The sequence below is a fragment of the Solanum dulcamara genome, chromosome 11 (assembly GCF_947179165.1).
Source record: "Solanum dulcamara chromosome 11, daSolDulc1.2, whole genome shotgun sequence".
Taxonomy (NCBI): Eukaryota; Viridiplantae; Streptophyta; class Magnoliopsida; order Solanales; family Solanaceae; genus Solanum; species Solanum dulcamara.
This window is the reverse complement of record NC_077247.1, coordinates 45,575,625-45,599,479: the sequence shown is the minus strand read 5'-3', so window position 1 is coordinate 45,599,479 and position 23,855 is coordinate 45,575,625. Positions and strand designations below refer to the sequence as shown.

General features: G+C 31.7%; 1 protein-coding gene and 1 pseudogene across 4 annotated transcripts in view; both read left to right on the top strand.

The window, feature by feature from the left end:
• The window catches only part of LOC129872622 (uncharacterized), a 31,880-nt pseudogene extending 29,436 nt beyond the window's left edge, over positions 1 to 2,444 (top strand). Inside the window, exons 44-48 of the transcript XR_008762568.1 lie at positions 145 to 263; positions 414 to 624; positions 816 to 1,056; positions 1,584 to 1,734; positions 1,905 to 2,444. The product of XR_008762568.1 is annotated as an uncharacterized LOC129872622 (transcript). The remainder of the gene's footprint in view (positions 1 to 144; positions 264 to 413; positions 625 to 815; positions 1,057 to 1,583; positions 1,735 to 1,904) is intronic.
• A 12,247-nt stretch (positions 2,445 to 14,691) lies between these two features.
• Positions 14,692 to 23,479, top strand: LOC129872419 (probable LRR receptor-like serine/threonine-protein kinase At1g07650). 3 transcript variants are annotated; one of them, XR_008762564.1, is made up of 24 exons: positions 14,692 to 14,876; positions 15,049 to 15,226; positions 16,171 to 16,242; positions 16,364 to 16,432; positions 16,523 to 16,594; positions 16,681 to 16,752; positions 16,840 to 16,911; positions 17,012 to 17,080; positions 17,166 to 17,237; positions 17,333 to 17,404; positions 17,506 to 17,577; positions 17,889 to 17,957; positions 18,240 to 18,305; positions 18,506 to 18,571; positions 18,667 to 18,702; positions 18,809 to 18,849; positions 19,076 to 19,452; positions 19,525 to 19,720; positions 19,955 to 20,089; positions 20,311 to 20,429; positions 21,076 to 21,286; positions 21,482 to 21,719; positions 21,972 to 22,091; positions 22,635 to 22,721. XR_008762564.1 is itself a non-coding variant. In XM_055947412.1 (24 exons), exons 1-24 carry the CDS (start codon positions 14,750 to 14,752, stop codon positions 23,211 to 23,213), a joined length of 3,006 nt encoding a protein of 1,001 aa, XP_055803387.1. In that variant the 5' UTR covers positions 14,695 to 14,749; the 3' UTR covers positions 23,214 to 23,479. The 3 variants fall into 3 exon arrangements, 2 of the variants coding, with proteins under 2 accessions (XP_055803389.1, XP_055803387.1); XM_055947412.1 differs by lacking the exon at positions 21,972 to 22,091 and adding an exon at positions 22,860 to 23,479 and having other exon boundaries at positions 14,695 to 14,876; positions 22,635 to 22,785; XM_055947414.1 differs by lacking the exons at positions 21,972 to 22,091; positions 22,635 to 22,721 and adding an exon at positions 21,837 to 21,965.
• Positions 23,480 to 23,855: the final 376 nt, after the last annotated feature.

Sequence of the window (23,855 nt, the reverse complement as noted above, 5' to 3'; positions counted from 1 at the left end):
ATTTCTTGAAAAGTTATTATCAAAATGAAAATAATGGATTTTTAAGAAAAGAAACATTAATGGATATATGCATTTTACATAAATTTCCACATTTTATGGAGCCATTTCCCTTTTTAAATGTTTTCTGTTTCTATGTGTGTACAGAATCAAGAGGACTAGATTCAATGACTGGTGTATTTACCATCAGACAAATCAAAGCAGCCACAAATAATTTTGATTCTGCAAATAAAATCGGGGAAGGTGGTTTTGGCTCTGTCTACAAGGTTCATCTCATTCTTACCTCTATCAAGCTTTCTACTTTATTAGATTAGCTACAACAAGATATTGCATTAAGAGCTTCTATTGCATATGGATAATATGTATATACAGCCTTAATCCAACCTGTTTTTTTGTTCTTTTATATTAATAAACAGGGTACACTATCGGATGGTGCAGTTATTGCTGTTAAGCAGCTTTCATCCAAATCAAAACAAGGGAAGCGTGAGTTTGTAAATGAGATAGGTATGATCTCTAGTTTACAGCACCCAAATCTTGTACAACTATATGGATGTTGTGCTGAACGGAATCACCTGCTACTGGTGTATGAGTACATGGAGAACAATAGCCTGGCTCGTGCTTTATTTGGTAATTTATCATCCTTCTTCATTGTTTCAGCTATAAGTCAAGCGGAAAATAAGCTAAAAGTGAAACAAGATGAAAGATTGCTCTTTCGTAATTAATGGAAGGGCTTCAAATGAGAAGTCAATATATGTTTCATGTTTCTAAATATGTGTGTTTACGAGAAGGTGTGATTTTTACTTCACATAAAAATGCAGGTCCAGAAGAATATCGGCTCAAAATAGACTGGCCAACCAGGCAAAATATCTGCATTGGGATAGCAAAAGGCTTATCTTTCCTACATGAAGAATCTTCATTAAAAATTGTTCACAGGGACATCAAAGCAACGAACGTACTTCTTGACAAAAAACTAAACCCGAAAATCTCCGACTTTGGTCTGGCCAGACTTGATGACGATGATAATAACACACATATTACCACTAGAGTTGCAGGAACCATGTAAGCTTTCTGACAAGTCTCTTGTTCATGTTTATGTCCTTTGTGTTCTTTAAAAAGGAAATATATCTATTATTTCTAGCCACACTAGGATAATTCTACAAGTCATAAGATTCTTCAATGACACCAAAACTTTGCAAAAACAACATATTGATATAGGTTCTCATACATTCAGCATATATACATTTAAGATATCTAGAACCATTTTCATTTCTCTTCCTTGGATTTTAGATATCTTATATAAGGCAATGGCCTGGCTTGTCAAGGACTAGGACATAATATCCTGGCTTCTGTTACAGAAGGCACATTCGGATGCTTAATCATATTTCTGGTGCTGATCGAATTGCCTCGATATTAGGGATACTATCTATCTTTTTTTGCATTCTGAAATTTCATGCATGAAGTTGATGCCACTTCTTAGAAACTTCAATCAGAAATTGAACAAAACAAAAAGAGAATCCAAATTGAACATCTCTATGTGTTTTACCTAGTAGTCTCCATGAAGTTAAGGTTCTCACTTTGTTCTGCAGAGGATATATGGCCCCTGAATACGCACTATGGGGCTACTTAACCTATAAAGCAGATGTTTACAGTTTTGGAGTTCTTGCATTAGAGATTGCTGCTGGGAAGAGCAATATGACATATCGCCCCGATGAGAAATTTGTCTGCCTCCAAGATTGGGTAAGGACCTCTAATCCCTGATATTACTTCTAAACTAGTATCTTGGCTGAACAAAGGTAACTGAATTGCGTGATCATTTCATCTAAAAGTTTCATTTTGTCTTCAACACGTGTGACATACATCACACATGTCTTGCATTTTATTAAATTCCATTGTATTTGTATATTCAGGCCCTTGTTCTACAAAGGCAAGGAAAACTGAAGGAAGTAGTAGATAAAACATTGGGCAGTGATTTGAACGAGGACGAGGCTCTAAGGATGATAAATGTAGCTTTGCTATGTACCAGTCCATCTCCAGCACTTAGGCCAACCATGTCTGCTGTAGTCAAAATTCTTGAAAATCATCTTGACCTCCCTGAGTTTACCATGGAATCAAGATTCTATGATGATTATGATCATCTCAACTTTCAAGGATTAAGAGACAAGTATGAAGATACTACTCTCAGCTTGAATGAAAGTCAACCACTTACACATTCATCCAATATTACAACAAGAGATTGCTCTTACACTACCTCTACATCAGCTTAAGTACACACTCTTTGCCTAAATATATATATATTAATGATCGTGAGACAATATTTTCTTGTTGGTTTATCAAACATAAGATATTTGTGTGCAACTATTGTAATTATGAGGTGAATTGTACTGCGCATCCATTGCCAACTATATACAACATTTAGGGCTCGTGTGGATGGGAAATAAGTTATCCGACCCCGGGATTAGTTATTCGGAAATTATTATCTCACCTCAATGTGTAATAAAAGTAATAGTACAATTCTGGAATAAGTTATTCCGCGCTTTTATCCCAACTAATCATGGGATAAACTCATCTTAAAATTAATTTTGAGATTAATCATCTCTTATCCCTCGTACTAAACGAACTCTTAAGATAAGTCAGATGAGGAAGACCTTGCCTGTATGCTTAGCATAGACACACTCATCAAATAATTTGAGATATCTATTTTTAAAAATTACGATAAATAATTTGATAACACGGATAAAATGGTGATGAATTGGGATTGATTTAAACCTTCAACTAGAGACTTATTGGGGCCTATTGACATTCATTAATTACCCTCAACTATTGAGTACTACGTGCTTCTACAACAAATATCTTGATCATCCATTCTAGATTAAACAAAGGCCCATTTAAATATCTTAACTAAATTTGGTTTTGCAAAAAATATTACCTTCAAATAAGATGGAGCGAGAGGAGTAAATTAGTCATATAACAATGTTTTAAAATTAACAATAAATAATAAATCCGAAGGTAAAATTTACCTATAGCAGAAATTTATATCAAATCAACCAATTTAAATTTAGTAATTAAGAAATTAAAGTGACAATACACATCATTTAATCATAGTTAAGTAAAAAATATATGTATAAACTAGATTAAATTTGTTCTCATTTTGCCTCAACTTATTTTTTTATACAATCTACGAATAATCACAGTCCAAAAACTAGCTATTAAGTTGATTTAAGCCCCATATTAGCTTATCATTTAATCGATATGGGACTTTTGCAATAAGATCATAACATTTTCTCTCTCCATGGCCGAATGTATCCCTTTAACTATAAATTCATAACTTTCGACAATTTTAACAAATATGAGATCTGAATCGATAATTTTAACAATACAATAAGCTCAAATGAGAATTCAAAAAATAAAACCTATTAAATTTAAATCATGTACTCACCATATCATGCTTAACCTAATTACATCCTTTAAAATTGATAGTAAAATGTACAAATTGTGAATATGAGAATGAAGACTCATTGTAATATTGAAAGTCGGTGGAATTGGAGATGCTCTCCAATTTTGAATATGCACAGTAAAATAATTCAAAATTAAAAGACATAAATATCTGGAGAAAATAGCCTAAAACCCCTTAATCTAAACCCAAAATCCCAACTACACGGGTGTCCTATCACCCCCTGGATATTTTTTTAATCTATTTTATACCCCCCTGAAATGTCATAATCAGCTAAGTATCTTGGGGTGTAATACACACGCAAGCCACGTCAACACCACGTCACACCATATCAACGCCACATAATAAATACAATAAATTTATAATTATTTTTATTACTTTTTTCTCTTTTATTTTAGGCGGAACCCATCGGTGACCCCCTAAAGTGGCACCAACTTTCACTTAGACACCTCAACTAAGCTTTGTTCATTTTAGACACCTCAAGTAAGGTTTCGACGTGTCATTTTGATATTTTTTTTACAATCACCCAAATATCTAAAGTGTGTGTAATACACTTGTCGATGATGTGTCAAAATGACTAATTAAATGAAGACACATTGCATATATATCAAAAATAATTTTAAAATAATGACTTTTGAGTAGGAAAAAAAGTGGTCATTAACTTGATGACATATGACATTTTTTACCCAAATAATAATTAAAAAAAAAGAAGAAATTCATCTTCTAAAAAAGTGATTTTCGAAAAAAAAAAACACCCCACCTAGTTGTCTTCTTCACTCACCCCACCCAATCATTGTCATCTTCTCCACCTCCACCCACTCCAACCCCAACTCCTGCCCCACCCATATTGTCTTCTCAAGAAACACTATCAAAAGAAACTATTTTGAAAATTTTATTTTACAAAGATATAATTTTTTCTACTTTACTTTTAAAAAATCAGTTACTAATTAACAATAGAATAAAAACAAGAACTAGATCTATGCAATGACGATGAGATTACAAAATCAAGGTCCAAAGTTATGGAGGAAAACATCTAGAAAATGGAGAAGAAGAACAAGAAAAAAAATTAAAAAAATATTATTCTTTTTAAAAAATGGTCTTCACGCGCTCAAAATTGGTGCAACACACGCAATGTGCCAAGTCAGCACAAAGTGTCAAAATGACACATCAGAACCTTACTAGAGGTGTCTAAAATGAACAAAGCTTAGTTGAGGTGTCTAAGTGAAAGTTGGTGCCAACTTTAGGAGGCCACCGATGGGTTCCGCCTTTATTTTATTTTATATCCATTACAAAATCTCCATTATACAAGGCATCATCATATTCAAATCCAACCCATACACTGAAAAGATGATTTTTTTTATGTTTCATTTTGAAGATACCCAATTTATTATCAAGAAATTTAAGAGTGGGACATATTTTCTAGTGCATAATCACAAGTTGAGCATTAAAATTTGGAAATTATTAATGAACCCAATTAGTAAAATTAGTGATACTTGCTCATCTAATTATATTATTTTTGGATCTTGAAAGTGGTGGTTAGACCAGCTATGTTATATGGGGCAGAGTGTTGGCCAGTTAAGGTCTCACACGTGCAAAACATGAAAGTTACCGAGATGAGAATGTTGAGATGGATGTGTGGGCATACCAGGAGCGACAAAATTAGAAATGAGGCTATTCGAGACAAGGTAGGAGTGGCCCCGGTGGAAGACAAGATGCGCGAAACGCGACTGAGATGGTTTGGGCATGTGAAGAGGAGAGTCCCAGAAGCACCAGTGCGAAGATGTGAGAGGTTGGCCATGAATGGTTTCAGAAGAGGTAGGGGTAGACCGAAGAAATATTGGGGAGAGGTGATCAGACAGGACATGGCGCATTTACGACTTACCGAGGACATGACCTTAGATAGGAGGGTGTGGAGGACACATATTAGGGTAGAAGGCTAGTACATAGGCGTATTAACACACTATGACTTCTTGTACTCTGATTTATGTTATTTATGTATGTATGCTGTGTTATCTTATGTTATTTATGGTATTTATGCTATTATTTAACGATATATACTGTTTTTTGGTGCTTTGATTATACTATTGTTTAGAACGCTTCCGTTATCTACTTTCCTACTTTTAATATTCTTGTCTGACCTTTTTTCTTATGTTTCTATTGAGCCGAGGGTCTTTCGAAAACAGCCGTCCTACATTGGTAGGAGTCAGGTTTGCGTACACTTTACCCTCCCCAGACCCCACGATGTGGGATTACACTGGGTTGTTATTGTTGTTGTTGTTGATTTGTATTTTGTTTTAGAACTTTAATTGAAAAAAGATTACTAAGTAATTTAAGGGTTAGAATTAATGAAGAAATTTTGGAGAGGAATGTGAAGAAGAAGAAGAAACGTGGGGTGGGTTTGCGGGGAGGGGGGAGATTATTCATATTTAATTAAAGAGAGGTAAAAATAAAAGAAAAATAAAGAGAAGAGAGATTATTAAGATAAAGTTTTAGTAATATTTAATTTTGGTATTCATGTTCACTCTCTCAAAGAGAGTGAAATACATTCACTTGACATATAAGCATTTAGAGTGAAATTAATTATAATTTAAATAGTTCATGGAGGTGATAGGATACTCATGTAGTAGTTCAGGGGCTGATAAGACACTCGTATAGTTGAAGTGTATAATTAGGATTTCGGGTATAAATTGAGAGAATTTTAGACTATTTTCTCAAATATCTGCTTAGATCAAATTTAAAGAACATTTATGTATCTTGTATTTTTCCTTCATTAATCCTCCTCTGTCCCAAATTAGTTTTAGGGAGAGACTTTTATTTGTTTTTCTAATTTAATTTTTTTTTTAATTTATTACCATAAAAATAATTTGAATCTCATTCTAATTAGGATGGATTTGTCTATATATTGAGGTGACTTTTGTTCTTTTCTATCCGCTCATCTTCCGTTTCTTTTGTTAGGGCTTTTTCCGGAAGAAAGAAGCTTTTAGCAATTATACTTTTTAATACAATGATGGACTGATGATGTAACAAAATATGAAATCCAGACAATAATGATAATTGCGATTAAATCCAGACAATAATGATAATTGCGATTTAATCTCAAGCAAATTAAAATCAACTACGAATCCTTATTTTTTATTGATCGCGCAATTTTATTTAATCTATAAAATACAAATTATTAAGTGACTTGTAAAAAGGTAATTACATGTAGCTATATTTAATACTAGATGTCTAATATTCGTGCCCACGTGATTTGGAGTACTTGTTATATGTTTGGATCAAAATTACAAAAGTGCATGTAAGAAATTTATAAATTTATTCATCTCGAATGGATAAAAATGAAAATGTTGCAACCAGGCACAATCAAGCTAAAATATAAATTTTGTAAAAGAACATTGAAAAGGAAGCTAACTAAAAGGGATTGTCATTAAACAACTACACTCCTTAAGTTATATAATGCGGTGCAAAATGTATTTCAAACTTCATTAGATGAAATTAAAATCTTGTAGATGTACCTATCCACCCAAAACGGGACCTTACTCCAATACACAATTTTCTCTATACATACGTCTCTCCATCATTTGGTTTTTATCTGCAATAAAGTATTTATGGCCTTGCGTGCATATAGTGGTGTAAATGGTTGGCAAATATTTTTGGACTAACTTTTAGTGAAAACAAAAAGTTCATTGAGAAAATGGCATTGACAATTGCAGGTATACTTCCTAAAAAAAATTCAAGAGCGCAACTACTTATTTTGATGCTGCAACTTTAATAAGCTCAAGCTGAATCTGCATTTGTACCAACTGCAAATAGATTCAAACTATCATTACAGAATTAATTTCCTAAACGGTTATTCAAGTTCACCAAATTACTCTCTCATTTTCTTAATTGGAATCAAATTACTCAGTTATTACAATGTAAATTTGTAATCATAAAAAAAAAAAAATAGGATAGTTGATGCAGAGGTTATTGAGGTCAATAAAGATGCCACGTAATATAAGAGTGTTACTATAATATTCTTAATTTGAATTTTATTGTTAACTAACAGACATGTTGATATCATATTTTTACTCACTCTTCTAATAAGTAGAAAAAGATAATCGTCTTACATTTATTAATGTAATATAACTATCAAAGGCAGACAATATGAAGTGTTACAAGAAAATTAAAATAAAAAAGTTAAACGTCATATCATAAATGCTTAATTAGTGTTACATATTAAAAGGTTTCTACTTAATTAGCAACCAGAATGAGAAAAGGGAAGAAATAGGAAGAAAAATATAATAAAAAATGCTTCAGTCAAAAGCTGTTGATTCATCATATATGCTCAAAAATCAAAATGCAGCAAAATTTAAATGAGTATTTTTTTTTTTTTAAAATTTAATCTTATTTCAATAAAATTTAATGAAAAAATCATGATTTTTTAGCTGAAATATCAATAGTTAAGTAACTTTCTGAGAGAATTATCCTAAGTAATTTTTGAATTATAAAATAAAATTGAATGGTGTTTTAAGAAAATAACTTTTAATTGAGTGATCATATAAGATATTATCTCATCAACTATGCAAAAGACAAGAGATACTTAGATAATTTTTTATTTTTTACTTAGCAAGATATGCCTAGATAATTATTGAAAATATACGTTATCACCAAGATTGTAATAAAATGAATATAATTCTTGGATCTTTAATAAGCAATCTCAAATTTAAATCCTTAAATGAAAAATACAAACCGATTTCTCTCAGTGTTCTAAAGTTGGTATCGACAGCGGATAAGGAAAAAAACATATCGGTTCTCCCATGTGACTTTAATGACAAGTCTATATAAAAAATAATAAAAAAAGAATGCTAGAATAATTTATTTTATACAATTTTTTATATATTTTATTTTTAATTTTATATCCTTTTTTTACGAAAATTTTGTTTACCTGCATGAAAATTTTGAAAAGGGTCATTTTTTCTATTCAAAATTGTGCATGCAACCGCATAACCCCATTTTCTCGAAACTCAAGAAGACAGAATTTTGTGCATTGTCTTTTTTAAATCTCCTTAAATAAATGTTTTAGACGTGGCCAATCAATAAACCGCAAACCAAATCTGCGTGTCACTATTTGTTAAGTAAATATTTTTTGCAATTGGACAAACTTAAATTCTTAATATAAATCGGAACTGACCCTTTTAGCTAAAGAAATTATAAAATAGCCAGCCTAATCAAGTCTTAAGCGGGCTACGAGTTGGGACGGATTGACCCTCCAATTAAAATTTTTTATGAACTCCTTAAACAGCAACAAGAAAATATCAGTGTAATTCCATAAAGTAGGATCTGAAGAGCCTAAGTAGAGAAACTATTTTCGATAAACTTTAAACTCAAGAGAAAAACAGTTTAAAGCAGTATTAATAAAGAATAACGAAAATGAAAAAATCATGACAAATTACTACACACAACCTAACAAATCACTACACTGCAAAATTTCATTATGATTGAAATAGTTTGAGTAAATTTTACTGAATAGGAAACAATATCTTTTGAATAAGAACGATAAATATAGAAGAGGCGGCCGTGCATTTTAGGTAGGATAAGGACATGAAGTGGTGAAGGGGGATGCTTGTAAAACGAAAAGAAAATAAAATGAAAAGAAAAATTACTCTTGTTTAGCAATAATTTTATTTTTCTGGTCCACTTCAAAATATAGATTATTCCAATGTTCATGTATTATCCCACTAGACTTCCAATGCTAGGACTTCTTATTTGTACTTCTTTGAACGAAGCTAAAACTAAGACGTGTATGTAGTTTGAAGTTAGATTCTGACAGATAAGGACGGAGCTAAGTGGGAGTAATTAAAAGGATATTGTCTAAATATATTTAAGATTAATTTTTTTTTATGTATATATGATATGTGTTTGTTTTTAAAATTTTGAATCTCTTTAGTAAAAATTTTTAACTCCATCATTAATGTGAACTCTCAAATATCAATTTAAACAGTTTGCCCAGTTTAATTTTTGGACATTCTATTTCTTAAATTCTGAAATGAAATTTACATGGTTAGAAATAATTGGTACTAATAAATGTTATAGAACACAATATCTTTACGGTTTTAAAAGTCTAGTTAAAGTTTTCATAACCATATTCATACTTTAATTATGTCATGTTTAATCTTGTATGTCCACTCGAAAGAATAGATCATTCCATTGTTTGCACATGTATTATGTTCCACTGGATCCAAATTCCTGTAGGATATTAATTTGTTCCAATCAAAATTTTATATCTGTTTCTATCAAAATTATATATTTCAAAGTAGACGGCCTGCAAAACGATAACAATACCTTTGTCACTTGTCTCCTTTAAATCAAATCGAGGAAAAATTGTAAAAAAATAATAATAAGTTTTACCTCATCATGAAGGGAGGCTGCTTGAATAATATCATAGACTTTCTAGTAAAGCTTCCAAAATACTCTACTTTATTATTATTTTGGATAATTATCTTTGCAAAGTATTTAGATATTCTAGAATAGAAAATAAAAATAACTAGATTTTTTTTTGCAAATGTATCTAACATAATTCCTTGAGGAATTGAGTTTATAGGTTAAACATATGGATCAAGGAATACGATCATGGACGGATATAGGAATACGATCATGGACGGATTTAGGTATATATATATATATATTATATTTATATTTATATTTATAAGAAAAATATAAATATTAAACATGGCATCCTCAGAAATAATGAACCTTGTGGTGCCAGTGGTTAAAGCTTACCATCACGGGGATGCAAGTTTGAGCCCTGCTATGGGGTGTATTTTTTGATTTTTTTTATCATGCAAGATTATTGTAAAAAAAATTGTGAATAAGTAGATTAGAACCCTAAACCTCTTGTAAGTAAAATCTTAACTAAACCAACAAAACTGTTAAAGCTTGGCCAGGAAAATAGAAAAATGGATCAGAGATCCACCATTAATGGTGAGCTCTGGAAGATAACGAGCTTATTAGAGCAAAATTCTCTCTATTTCTGAATGAGTGAAAGAAACTGAAGAAGTATCAGTTATGTCGAAAAATGGACAAAGTGTAAAATTAATTTCATCTTTATAAGAAAAAATCAATTTTAGTAAAAGAGGAGTCGCCACTTAATTTTTTAAAGAAATTAAGAAAACTTAATTTAAAAGACTCTAACAGATTTCAGTCTTAAAAATTTAGAGAAAAAAGGGTACGCGGTTCATATTACTATTTTAAAAAGGTTTTAGCACTTAAAATAGCCGCTAACATGCGGTTATCCAACGATTTGAAATTTATTTGACTAACTTTGGGAAATATTAATTTAAAAGGAAACAAAGACTTTGGAATTATTTTTTAGAAAAAATGATTAAACTTAAACATTGAAAATAATATAGATGTATATAAAAAAAAAAAAAGTTTATCAAATAACTAAGTACAACAACAACAACAACAACAACCCAGTGAAATCCCACATCGTGGGATCTGGGGAGGGTAGAGTGTACGCAGACCTGACTCCTACCAATGTAGGACGGCTGTTTCCGAAAGACCCTCGGCTCAATAAAAGCATAGAAAAAGGTCAGACAAGATTATTAGAGTAAATAAGTAAATGACGAAAACGGTCCAAACAATAGTATAATCAAAACACAAAAAAACAGTAGATATTATTATTAGATAATAACATAAATACCATAAATAACATACATCAGAGTACAAGGAATCATAGTGCGTTATCAAATAACTAAGTAAAGGTAAAAAATCATTTAAAGAGTAAAATTAACATGAATTGGTTTATCTTTAGGGGAATCTAATTAGGTTAAAACAAATTAAAATTAATATCTAAGAAAGCATAACTGACATAAGTAACTAAATTATTACAACCCGAATCAATATAAATACAATAAATAATACATGAACAACAATAATAAGAACAACAATAAATAATAAGAACAACAACAATAATAACAACAACAATAATAATAACAACAACAATAATAAGAACAACAATAATAATAACAAGAACAACAACAACAATAATAAGAACAACAATAATGAAAACAACGATAACAACAACAACAGCAACAACAACAATAATAATAATAACAACAACAACAACAACAACAACAACAACAACAACAACAACAACAACAACAACAACAACAATAATAATAATAACAACAACAACAACAACAACAACAACAACAATAATAATAATAATAATAATAATAATAATAATAATAATAATAATAATAATAATAATAATAGTAATCAACAACAACAACAACAACAACAACAACAACAACAACAACAACAATAATAATAATAATAATAATAATAATAATAATAATAATAGTAATCAACAACAACAACAACAACAACAACAACAACAACAATAATAATAATAATAATAATAATAATAATAATAATAATAATAATAGTAATCAACAACAACAATAATAAGAACAACAACAACAACAACAATAATAATAATAATAAAAATAATAATAGTGTCAAACTACTTGGAAAAATAATGAATAAAACTAAGTGCTTTCATGAAATAATCCTAACACATTCTAGTTAATTAATCCTAACACATGTTAACTATAACAAATTTATATTATTAATCTAATTATTCTTATATACATACTAACTAAAAAAAACAAGACTACGAATCAACTTAATTATTTGAGCAAGTAATCTCGCAAATGTCATATTACGAGTTGATAATAATCACGCATGTGACCATCTTGTAGATGCATCTATTAAAACCATATAATATTTAAATGATCCACATAATGAGTGAATGAACCCACATATATCACCCTGTATATGCTCCAAAAATGTTGGGGATTTAATTCCACTTTTATTACTGATGGTCTAGAAATCAATTTTCCTTAATAACATGCAACACAAGAGAATTCTTTAAATTGAAGAATCTTTTGGTTCTTCAAAGAGTGTCCATATGAACTCTCAATTATTTTGCGCATCATATTAGAATCGGGATAACTCAATCGGTTATGCCAAATAATAAAATTATCTGAGTTAATAAATCAAAGGTTTACTATGACATGTGTTTCAACCATGCTAATACTTGTAAAGTATAAGCCGGATGAAAGAGCGGGTAGTTTTTCAAGTATAAACTTCTTGCCCGATATCATTGTAGTAATGTAAAGATATTCATTCTTTTCATCATTTGTAGTCACAATATGATAGTCATTTCGACGAATGTCTTTGAAACTTAATAAGTTTCTTTGAGACTTACTACAATATAATGCATCATTAATTTTTAAATTTGTTCCTCTGTTAAGTATAACTTTAGCTTTTTCGGATCCTTCAATTAATCTTGTACTATCAGATATTGTATTAACATTAACTTCTTTCGTAATCAAATAAGATAAATATTTCTTATCTCTTAAAATAGTATGTGTTGTGATACTATCAATAAGACATATATCATCATAAGTGATTTTGGATCTAACTAGCGACTGGGGAATTACCATATTCTGATATAGAAGTTAATTTTTCTGGGAAAAATTAGAACTTCGTGCTAATAACGTGTTATAAAATAAACTAACTTAGCAAATTAATAAGAAAGAGAGAGTAAGAGAAAAAGAGAATTGAGAAGATAGCGTATTTCGTCTATTCTTTCTTTGAAAACTATGACCATTTTATAGCTAAAAAAAAGAAAAAGTTATGGACAACTTGCACCCTTTTGAGTGGATCCCATAAAATGAAACATTCACTTTCATAACAATTTTTAATTTTATATATTTTTTATACAAGATTTTTATTTACCTATTGAAGAATTTAAAAAGATCATTTGCTTCTGTTCAAGTCGCGCAAGTGACAGTATAAAACCATTTTCTCGAAACCCAAAGCCCTTACATTTAATCAAGAAGACAGAATTTTGTGCATTGTCTTTTTTAAATCTCCTTAAATAAATGTTTTAGAAGTGGCCAATCAATTAACCGCAAACCAAATCAGTGTGTCATTATTTGTTAAGTAAATATTTTTTACACTTGGACAAACTTAAACTTTTAATATAAATCATGAGGGACTAATTAGCGACTTTTCAACATAATGATATTACTGATTCAGGTCAAACATATAGAATAAGAAAGTTAAAGTCTCCATTATTGTCTAGCTATTTATGATCTCAAGCTAGTGGGATTTCATATCTTAAATGATAGAGTTGTTTGCCAACTTCTCAATTTTTTTTACAGACAGAGCAGTTTTTGTTGATTATGGATCATACAAATGCACATTATTGATCTCTCAATCAATTGAAAAAAAAAATCTCAATTTATTTTTTGTGTTGCTAGCTAATTTACGCAAAATTGTCCATGCACTTGTCTTTCAATAATTAATTCTATGAAAAATCTTTATTTTGGTGGAAAACATTTAAACTAGAAGTTGAATACAAAAGTACACACCACACAGAGAGTGGGGGAGGTGGCTAGACATAAGCCTCTATGATTTGAATTAAAAAAATAATCCTATAAAATCTCTTACGTATAAAAATAATTTTTTCGTGAAAATTTCAATATATTATGGTCAGGAGAGAGATTACAAGATGAGAAATCGAATTCTCGACATTCATTTATAAGGTAAAAATTCAAACAATAATTAAAATTCCCGACAAAATCAATTGACCTTCTGTTCTCTCCTTTTTTTTTTTGGTCAGTACGTAGCTTAGTTTATTAACCATCTCCAATCAAGATTCCTGGCCAATTGACCTGCAAATAACTAGCAAAAATGTTCACAAACACGTGCATGTGATGGAGTTTTAATTTATTCCTCACTTCAAATTTATAAATTCGAGAAGCTCTAGTCAAATATTTATGGGTACTGAGAAAAATTATATGCCCTTTGTTTCTATTTATAGTATGTTACAATTTTAAATTTCACGTTTTTTAAGAAATTAGATAAATTTATTATTGTATTCTTATTTAGTGATCTCTTGAAGTTAGCTTTTAATAAATAAATAAAAATTAATTTATATCATTATCAAATTAACATCATATATAGCTAGCTGGTGTGAAGCAAAACCAAACCGTATACGACTGCATTTATCATTTCTTCTTTTTATGACGATCGTACTACTATATTAATGTCCTTGTCGACACAACTTGCTTTCATTCATACTACTCCTTTTGTTTTCATTTTAATGTATGTGACATTAATTGATTTGAACATAATATTTTAAAAAAGAAATTTACAGTATAATCTAAAATAAGATATTTGTATCAGCTACTTTTGTATATTCACTTGCAACTTTTGCATGTTGGAGCATTAAGGAAAAAAATAATAATGTCAGCATTACATGATTTCAGTATTTCTTGTTTTCTGCTTATCACCTTCAGCTTCTTAATCCTCTGCTCTCTAGTACAAATCATTGAAGCACAAAGTTACAGTCGTCTTCTTCCTCAACAAGAAAGTAATCTCTCTCTTTCTCATTCTTGGCATATTATAAAGTTTGAATCTTTACAGAAAAGATCCATTTTTATGACTACCCAAGATGAAGATTTCACTACTGTTTCCATTAAAGCTTCTATATATGCTGATTAAGTTTTTCAGACTGTATACATACAACTTTTATGTTTTTGCAGAGAATGCTCTGAAAGAAATAGCGGAGCAGTTGGGTAAAAAGGACTGGGATTTTGATATGAATCCTTGTAATGGCAACACAAATTGGACCACACCAAGAATTGACAAGATATCGATGTATATCAACAATGTAACCTGCAATTGCTCTACCCCTGATGGTTTCTGTCATGTACAAACCATGTGAGCCTTCTTCCTTAATTTGCTTCTTTTATTTTCCTCCAATTTCTTCATTATGCCTGTTTTTGGTATTACGAAAATGCTTTCTTCAATTTCTTCAAGTGATCTTTTCAAAAATAGATATTTTCCACCAAAAGATGAATTCCAACTATTATTCCGACAAGAGCGTTACTCTTATGGTAAGCACCTTCCACCTCCGACCCTAAGGTTGTGGGGAGGAAAAAAGGTGAGATAGTTTCTAGGGAGGGTAAAAAAAAACACTCTTATTCCAAATCAATTGCTTTAACCAAAAATTATACATTATTACCAACTTTTAATGCAGAAAAACATATCAGGAAAACATTGAACACCTGCAATGAGTAGCATAGGCACCTACTTTTACACCCCTAAACACTATAAAATGTTCCCCCAAGGTAAAAGGAAAGCAAATTCCATGAAAATGAACTTTATTTACCGGCTATAACAGTAAAGTCATTTGTCACATAACACACCATATATGTTTCTTCTCTATGTCAAAACATTGTTTAATGAGAGCATATCATTGCAATAAAAAATGAGTTTCCCAATGATGAGAATAGTGAAACCATTCAGTATATTAGTCATGTGATATGGTTTCTACATGGCTAGCTTAATTGGCAAAATGAAAGTTCAGTGGACTAATAAATTCCTCAAAAGCATAAAGCTAGCTGACTTTCTCTTTGTCTATAAAGAAAGAAATAAGGACCTATTTGGTTGAGATTTGTTTCCTAATATAAATAACTTTATTTTTATGGTTAATCACTATGTTTGATTAAGTCAATTTTTCTGGAACCAGTTTGATTATCACATGGGGATCTGAAAATTTTAAACTAATAAACAACCTTTGCTTCAGAGTTGGATAATGTAAATCAAACAGGATTTCTTCTAATATCTTCTTATACTGTTAACTCTTCCTCTATTGTTAACAGATTACTCAAAGGACAAGATCTTGCTGGTGTGCTCCCTCCCTCCCTGATCAAGTTACCTTATCTGAAGACAATGTACTGTTTAACTGACTTGGATCTATATTTCAAACTCTTAGGAGTTTTACCTTTTTTTACCAAATTATTATTATGATTATCCTTTGGCTGAGAAGTATATTGTTCAACATCTGTCCCTCAGTGATGTCGCGCGCAACTATTTGAGTGGTACTATTCCACCTGAATGGGCATCTATCAAACTGGAATTTATGTGAGCTGCACTTGAATTGCACTTAATACTTTAGACATTACATAAAAAGGTCCTTTTAATTTAAACTATCCAATAATTCATGGTTTTCAGGTCTGTTATGGTGAATCAACTCTCTGGGCCGATTCCTAAATACTTGGGAAACATGACTACACTACTTTATATGTATGTTCTCTTGGATTTCACCACACTCATGTGGATAAGTAGTCTTTATTTTAAACATTTATTGAGCTGGACTGCAAAACTTTCAGGAGTTTGGAAAATAACATGTTTAATGGAACTGTTCCAAAAGAACTCGGAAATATGGTTAATCTACAGAGTCTGTAAGGCCTTCCTAACTAGCCTCCTTTAGATGAAATGTATTCTTTTTAGAAAATCTTGACAAGTTAGTTGCCTTTTGCTTTGTGCAGCACTCTTAGTTTTAATAATCTCACAGGTAGGCTGCCCGAGGAAATCAATAAACTCACAAGATTAACAGAACTGTGAGTACCTCTGAATATACTTTCGATATGATGTCCTCTAGGTCCTATTGCATTCCTGTTTGTCTGAATTCTCCTTCTTTCCCTTTTGGCATCAATGCAGTAGGCTGAGTGGTAACAACTTCACTGGAATACTTCCTAGCTTTGAGAGTTTGAAAAACCTTCAGAAATTGTGAGCATTTTCACACCATTTGATGCATAAAAGCTAGTATTTTCTAGTTATTTAAATTATATAAGACTTCATGCCTGGTTAACAGAGAGATTCAAGCTTCCGGTTTTGAAGGGCCTGTACCACCAAGCATTTCTGTCTTGACTGGAATGAAGGAATTGTGAGTTGTTTTCTAGGTTGCATACTTTCTTTAGTTTCTTATTATGGCATCCCCTTTTATTTGGTTGGGATTTTATATTAATATAATGTCTACAGAAGAATTAGTGACTTGACTGGAAGTGCTTCAGAATTTCCACCGGTTGAGAACATGACAGGCCTAACTAGATTGTAAGTAATTCTCTTGAATTTGGTTTTATACATTAATGGTTCCATTACTTTCCATAGTTGTTGAAAGTTTTCTCTTCCTTGAAACTGATTTGTGACTGCAGGATGTTGAGGAACTGCAATTTATCTGGGAAGATTCCTCCTTACATAGCTAATATGCTTCAACTGAAAATTCTGTAAGTTTGCCACCTACCTTAGTTCTGATTTGTTTTCTTTCTTTTTTGAAATCCTTTTCTTTCTCCCTTCCATACACCACTGTTTTAACAGAATCATGCATGCCATGTATGTGGGCCTTCTCTTTTATTGTCGCGAATTCTGCTCAGTGTTTAGACTAGGAAACAGAAGGAGGGTTAAGCTCCTTCTCACAGGACATTTCAACCTAGCCAAAATTCTTTCATTACTTAATCTTAAAAATATTCTTCATGCTATAGGTCTCAAGTTGGTAAAGTATTGTTTCTGGATTGAATATGGTTTTCTTTTGGGGCAGAGATCTAAGCTTTAACAAGCTTGAAGGACAGATCCCGGATCTGGAGCGCCTGGACAGACTGGAGCTCTTGTAAGTGACAAACTTATCATACTCTAAATTCTTCTTTTAGCTTGCCTTACCATATGCCGTCCGTAAATTCTCAAAGAAAGTCAACTTCTTCTCCTTCATTGAAATACATATGGTAAAATTTAAACCTGAGACTTGGATGCCAATGTGCTGAGTCTTCAAACACCTTTATTGCAAAGACACTTTAGTTTCTGACATTTCATAGGTTATTTAGAGCTTGATTCATTTATTTTGAAGTTTTTCTTCAAATTGATATCTGTTGAATTAAAGATTTTGCTTTGCAAGGTACCTGACAAGCAATAGACTTATTGGACCAATTCAAGATTGGATCAAAAGTAGAAATTCCAAATAGTAAGTTTATTACTTTTGATTAACATGGTTTTACTTATTACCTGCTCATGCCAATGAGAATGCTAGATTCTCTGTATCTCAAAAATTAAGATTCTATAGGCATATAGCTCGTAAATGACATTTTTTCATACACATAGTATCCCTAAAAGAATTTATTTTTGTGCAACACACTTGTTGATTCTGTTATGCACCCTTTGCAGTGTCATAGATCTGTCTTACAACAACTTCAACGAGAGCTCTGAGCCAACTACTTGTCGGGAAACCCTGTATGATCCTTGAACCATATGTCTTCTCCCACTCATTTTTGTTATTGGGACACCAACTGTTGTTATTCTAAGCTACATTTCCTTCTTCTTATCAGAAACTTGTTCAAAAGCTATAACTCAACAAAAAAGTCGTAAGTTATTTAACTTGTTTTATAGGACACTTGATGCATAGTTTTTCTCTTTAGAGAACTATCAACTGGTTCATGCCTTCTGACCCTTCTTTCCAACTTGATGCAGAGAACTTGGGAAATGCTTGTCAAGTAATCCTTGTTCAAAGAGTAAGTTTATCCTTCTACAAGACTATGATTCATTTTCTCTCTATCTAAGATATTCTTTTCATAAATCTCATATATATATACAGTGCATCTTTTTTTTTTTTTTTAAAGATACAGTACATCAAATTCTTGTTGATAATGGAGAAAGAATGCACTTGACAATTTCGTTTCTTATTGTGTCTGTCATGTTACGTAGAGGCAATGTTAGATATGTTATAGTTATATGCAGATTGGTATTCGGTTCACATAAATTGTGGTGGAGAGAGTGTGACAATAGGGGACACCACTTACGAAGCAGATGAAGATTCCGCAGGTGCTGCAAAGTTTTTTTACTGGAAAGAGAGCTGGGGATCCAGCAACACCGGGGACTTCTGGGATCGTCCCATAGTATTGAACGAGTACAAGGCAACTAATGTATCTTCCATTATGGGACATAACTCTGAACTATACACGACAGCTCGGCTCTCAGCTTTATCTCTAACGTACTATGGACGTTGTTTAGCAAATGGAAACTACACTGTGACACTGCACTTTGCAGAGATTGTTATAAGGGATAACCGATCTTTCCAGAGTCTCGGAAAACGGATGTTTGATGTCTATATTCAGGTCAGTTAAATATTAATCTGAGTATTGAGTCATGGTTTAGGTGCAGTTTGCTAACAATTTAACTGGATGCAGGGTGAGAGGAAGCTCAAAGATTTTGACATTAGAACTGCTGCTGGAGGAGTTGATAAAGCTTGGACAAGAAAGTTCAATGCAGTTGTAGAAGATGGCATTCTAGAAGTGCGGTTTCAGTATGCTGGGAAAGGAACAACAGCTGTCCCTAGAAGAGGAATCTATGGCCCTTTAATTTCTGCCATCTCTTTTGAAGCTAGTAACACTACTATTACCCTTTGGTTTACTTATTTATCATTCACAAACTCTCTTAAACACACCATACACTATTCTATTACCTTGGTGACCTTTTACATGATGAAATTATAATAATTATTCTCAGAGAGACTAGAGAAAAGACCTCATCTTTTTCCTTAATCACTTTAAGATTAAAAGCATAAAAAAAAATGTAAGTGCATTTTACACTCTTCCTCTTCCTTTTTCTGTATTATAGATTTCAAGCCCCCTTCAAATCACAAAAAGATGGCTCACATCATTGCTGGAGCAGTGGCGTCCTCATTAGTTCTCCTTTTTACAATATTCTTTCTTGCTTGGAGGAAAGGCAGAAACAGGATATCAAAGGAAGAAGGTGATGCTACAGTTGACCAGCTATTTTGTGTCTTACGTCTTAAATAGATAGAACTTACTATAGTGTGTTCTCCATGATTTTTGAAAGTTCTTATCGAAATAAAATGATAGATTTTGAAAACAAGAGCATTATGGAGATGCGCATTTCATATTAGCACATGATTTTCCACATTATATGAAAGTGTTACACCTTTTGAATGTTTTTTTCCTGTAATTGTACAGAATTAAGAGGACTAGATCTACTGACTGGTGTATTTACCATCAGACAAATCAAAGCCGCCACAAACAACTTTGATGCTGCAAATAAAATTGGGGAAGGTGGTTTTGGCTCTGTCTACAAGGTGCATCTCAATCTGATCACTCACAAGCTTTCGACTCTTTTCTCTCCACGTAGCAATGCCTAATCCCATGGACTCGTTCACATACACATGCGAGTAGAGGAAAATCCAAGGTTTTAACTTAATGGGTTCATGGTTCTGAGTTCTTTGAAATTATTATTTTAAAACTTAATATTTATTACTCCCTCAGTTTTAATTTGTTTGTCTGGTTTTGACTTGACAATGAGTTTAAGAAAGTAAAAAAGACTTTTCAATCTTGTGGTCTTAAATCAAAGATAGATATGTACCAAAAGTTTTTTAATCTTGTGGTCTTAAACATGTCATGTGGAAAGTTAGAATTAAAGAATTGCCAAAAAAGGAAAGAGACATTCTTTTTGAAACTAATCGAAAAGGAAAGTAAGACACACAAATTGGAACGGATGGAGTATAATTTTACATATTTTTCACATATTACTACAGTATAAATAAAAAAGGTGGGTTCAATTGAAACCATCTTCAAAACTACAGGTACACTGGTCCCTGCAGGACACATTACAAACCAATTACCTAGATCCTTTTTGGCTTAGCTACACATCTAGAAATGGATGCTATGTATAGACAGCCATGACGTGTTTATTTCTTTTTTCTTTTTCTTTTTTTTAATAACCAGGGTACACTACTGGATGGTACAGTTATTGCTGTTAAACAGCTTTCGTCCAAATCAAAACAAGGGAACCGCGAGTTTGTAAATGAGATAGGTATGATTTCTGGTTTACAGCACCCAAATCTTGTCAAACTATATGGATGTTGTGCTGAAGGAAATCAACTTCTATTGGTGTATGAGTACTTGGAGAACAATAGCCTTGCCCGTGCTTTATTTGGTAATTTACTATCCTTGCTCATTGTTTTCAGTTGCAACTTACAAGTCAAACAGAAAATAAGCTAAATGAAATAAGAAGAAATATTGCTCTTTTGTAATTATTGAAAGAGTTCAAAATGAGAAGCCAATATATGATTATATATTTGTGTGAATAAGAGAAGGTATGCATAGATTCTTAGTTCTCATTAAAATGCAGGTCCAGAAGAACATCGTCTCCAAATAGACTGGCCAACAAGGCAAAAAATCTGCATTGGTATAGCAAAAGGCTTAGCTTTCCTACACGAAGAATCGTCATTAAAAATTGTTCATAGGGACATCAAAGCAACAAATGTACTTCTTGACAAGAAACTAGACCCAAAGATCTCTGACTTTGGTCTGGCCAAACTTGATGATGAGGATAAAACACATATCAGCACTAGAATTGCTGGAACCATGTGAGTTTTCTGACAAGTTCTTTTAATTTATTCATGTTTATGTTTTGTGTTCGTTGAGTAAGAAATATGTGTTACTTATGGCACAGTAGGGTTAATTCTACATTTCATAACTTTCAGCAACGGCAGAACTTTGCAGTGTAAACTGATTGACGTATGTCCATATGTTGTTCTCATCCATGCAGCAGATATACATTAAAGATTGACAGAAACCTTACATTCTCTCTTTCTTGCATTTTCGATTTCTTATACAAGGCAACTTGCAATAGTTTTACATATTCTTAACCAAAAAGGGTGGTGAAGTTACAAGGACTAGAACATAATGGCCTGGCTGCCCTTAAAGAAGGCTCACATGGAAGCTTGATCATATTTCTGGTATTGATTGCATTACTTCAATTTCAGTGATATAAATGGTTTCTGGCCTATGTATCTGTGAGTTTTCAGAGAATGAAGAATAAAATCTGGTTTTCCTTGTTATTAAACAAATGGAACATAAGTTTGATAAACCAGCAAAATGATATTGATTGAAAAGCAGAAAACTACTTATTTCATTACAGATCCAGACTAATTTATAGAGTTTACAAGTCAACTGAAAATAAGAAACTAACTGCTAAGGATTAGGGATAAGAATGAACTGCTAAACAGTATATAACTATTCTTCTGATAGATACAGAGAACTTGGACTGCTGCAGTTCCTATGCATTTTTCTAACAATATCCTCTTTAAATCTTAAAGTTTCTTCCAATGAATTTAACTTGTATTTCATCCCAATCAATCATTCTTCATATTCTGAAATATCAAGCTTGCATGAAGTTGATGCCGCGTTTAGAAACTTTGATTAGGATTTGAACGTTGATATGTCCTCCTTTTACCTAGTAGTCTCCATGCATGAATCATAAGTTTCACTCTGTTCTGCAGAGGATATATGGCACCTGAATATGCACTATGGGGCTACTTAACCTACAAAGCAGATGTTTACAGCTTTGGAGTTATTGCGTTAGAGATTGTTGCTGGGAAGAACAACATGAAATATCGCCCCAATGAGAAATTTGTTTGCCTTCTAGATTGGGTAAGGAATCATTATCCCTGATATTAATTTCCATGTTTCAAACTTTTGAACTAGTATCTTTGCATTTTATTCAGGCCCTTGTTCTACAAAGAAAAGGAAAACTGATGGAACTAGTAGATGAAACATTGAGTTCAGATTTCAAGAAGGATGAGGTTCTAAGGATGATAAATGTAGCGCTGCTATGTACTAATCCATCTCCAGCACTTAGGCCAACCATGTCTGCAGTTGTCAGCATTCTTGAAGATCATCTTGACCTTCCTGAATTTAACTTGGAATCAAGATCCCATGATGATGATGATCGTCTCAAGTTTCAAGGGTTAAGAGACAAGTACGATGATATGCGCAGCTTGAGTGAAAGTCAAACACTTACTCATTCATCCAACATTACAAGAAGAGATTTCTTTTCCACTACATCTGAATCGGCATAATTAAATCCCCGCAGTCAGATCAATATTGTGAAAGGAAGAGTAACAGATTATTTTAGGACTATATATATGTGATATGAGGTAGTGTTTCCTTAAACTGATAGAAAGTGTTCAAATTCGTGTAATAGCCTATACCAGATACTACTTTGGAGGAGACGCCATTCCATGCAAATGGTAAACCTCTACTACTAATACTATCGTCTGGAAAACAGCCACGATAACTGATATAAATAAGGAATTTTTATAAATAATTTCTGTATGTTTTCTCGCTTTTGAGATTTATATAATTTTAGAGTATATTGTATAATCGGAAAAGGGTCAAAATTATTCCTGAACTTTGAAAAATAGTTTATTCATGTCCTTCGTTATACTTTAGGGCCAATTATACCCTTATTGTTATACTTTGGGCCAAATATGCCCTTGAGTATAACAAAGTGCCACGTGTCGGCCTCTCAGTGGACAACTTATTTTCCCTTTTAAATGTGTTTTTTTATTTATTTTTAAATCTGTTTTTTATTTGTTTTTAAATATGTTTTTAAAATTTATTTTTTTAAATCTATTTTTTTAAATATGTTAATTTTAAAAAATAGATTTTTTTTAAAAAGATAAAAAAAAGATTTAAAAAAAAGAAAGATTTTAAAAACA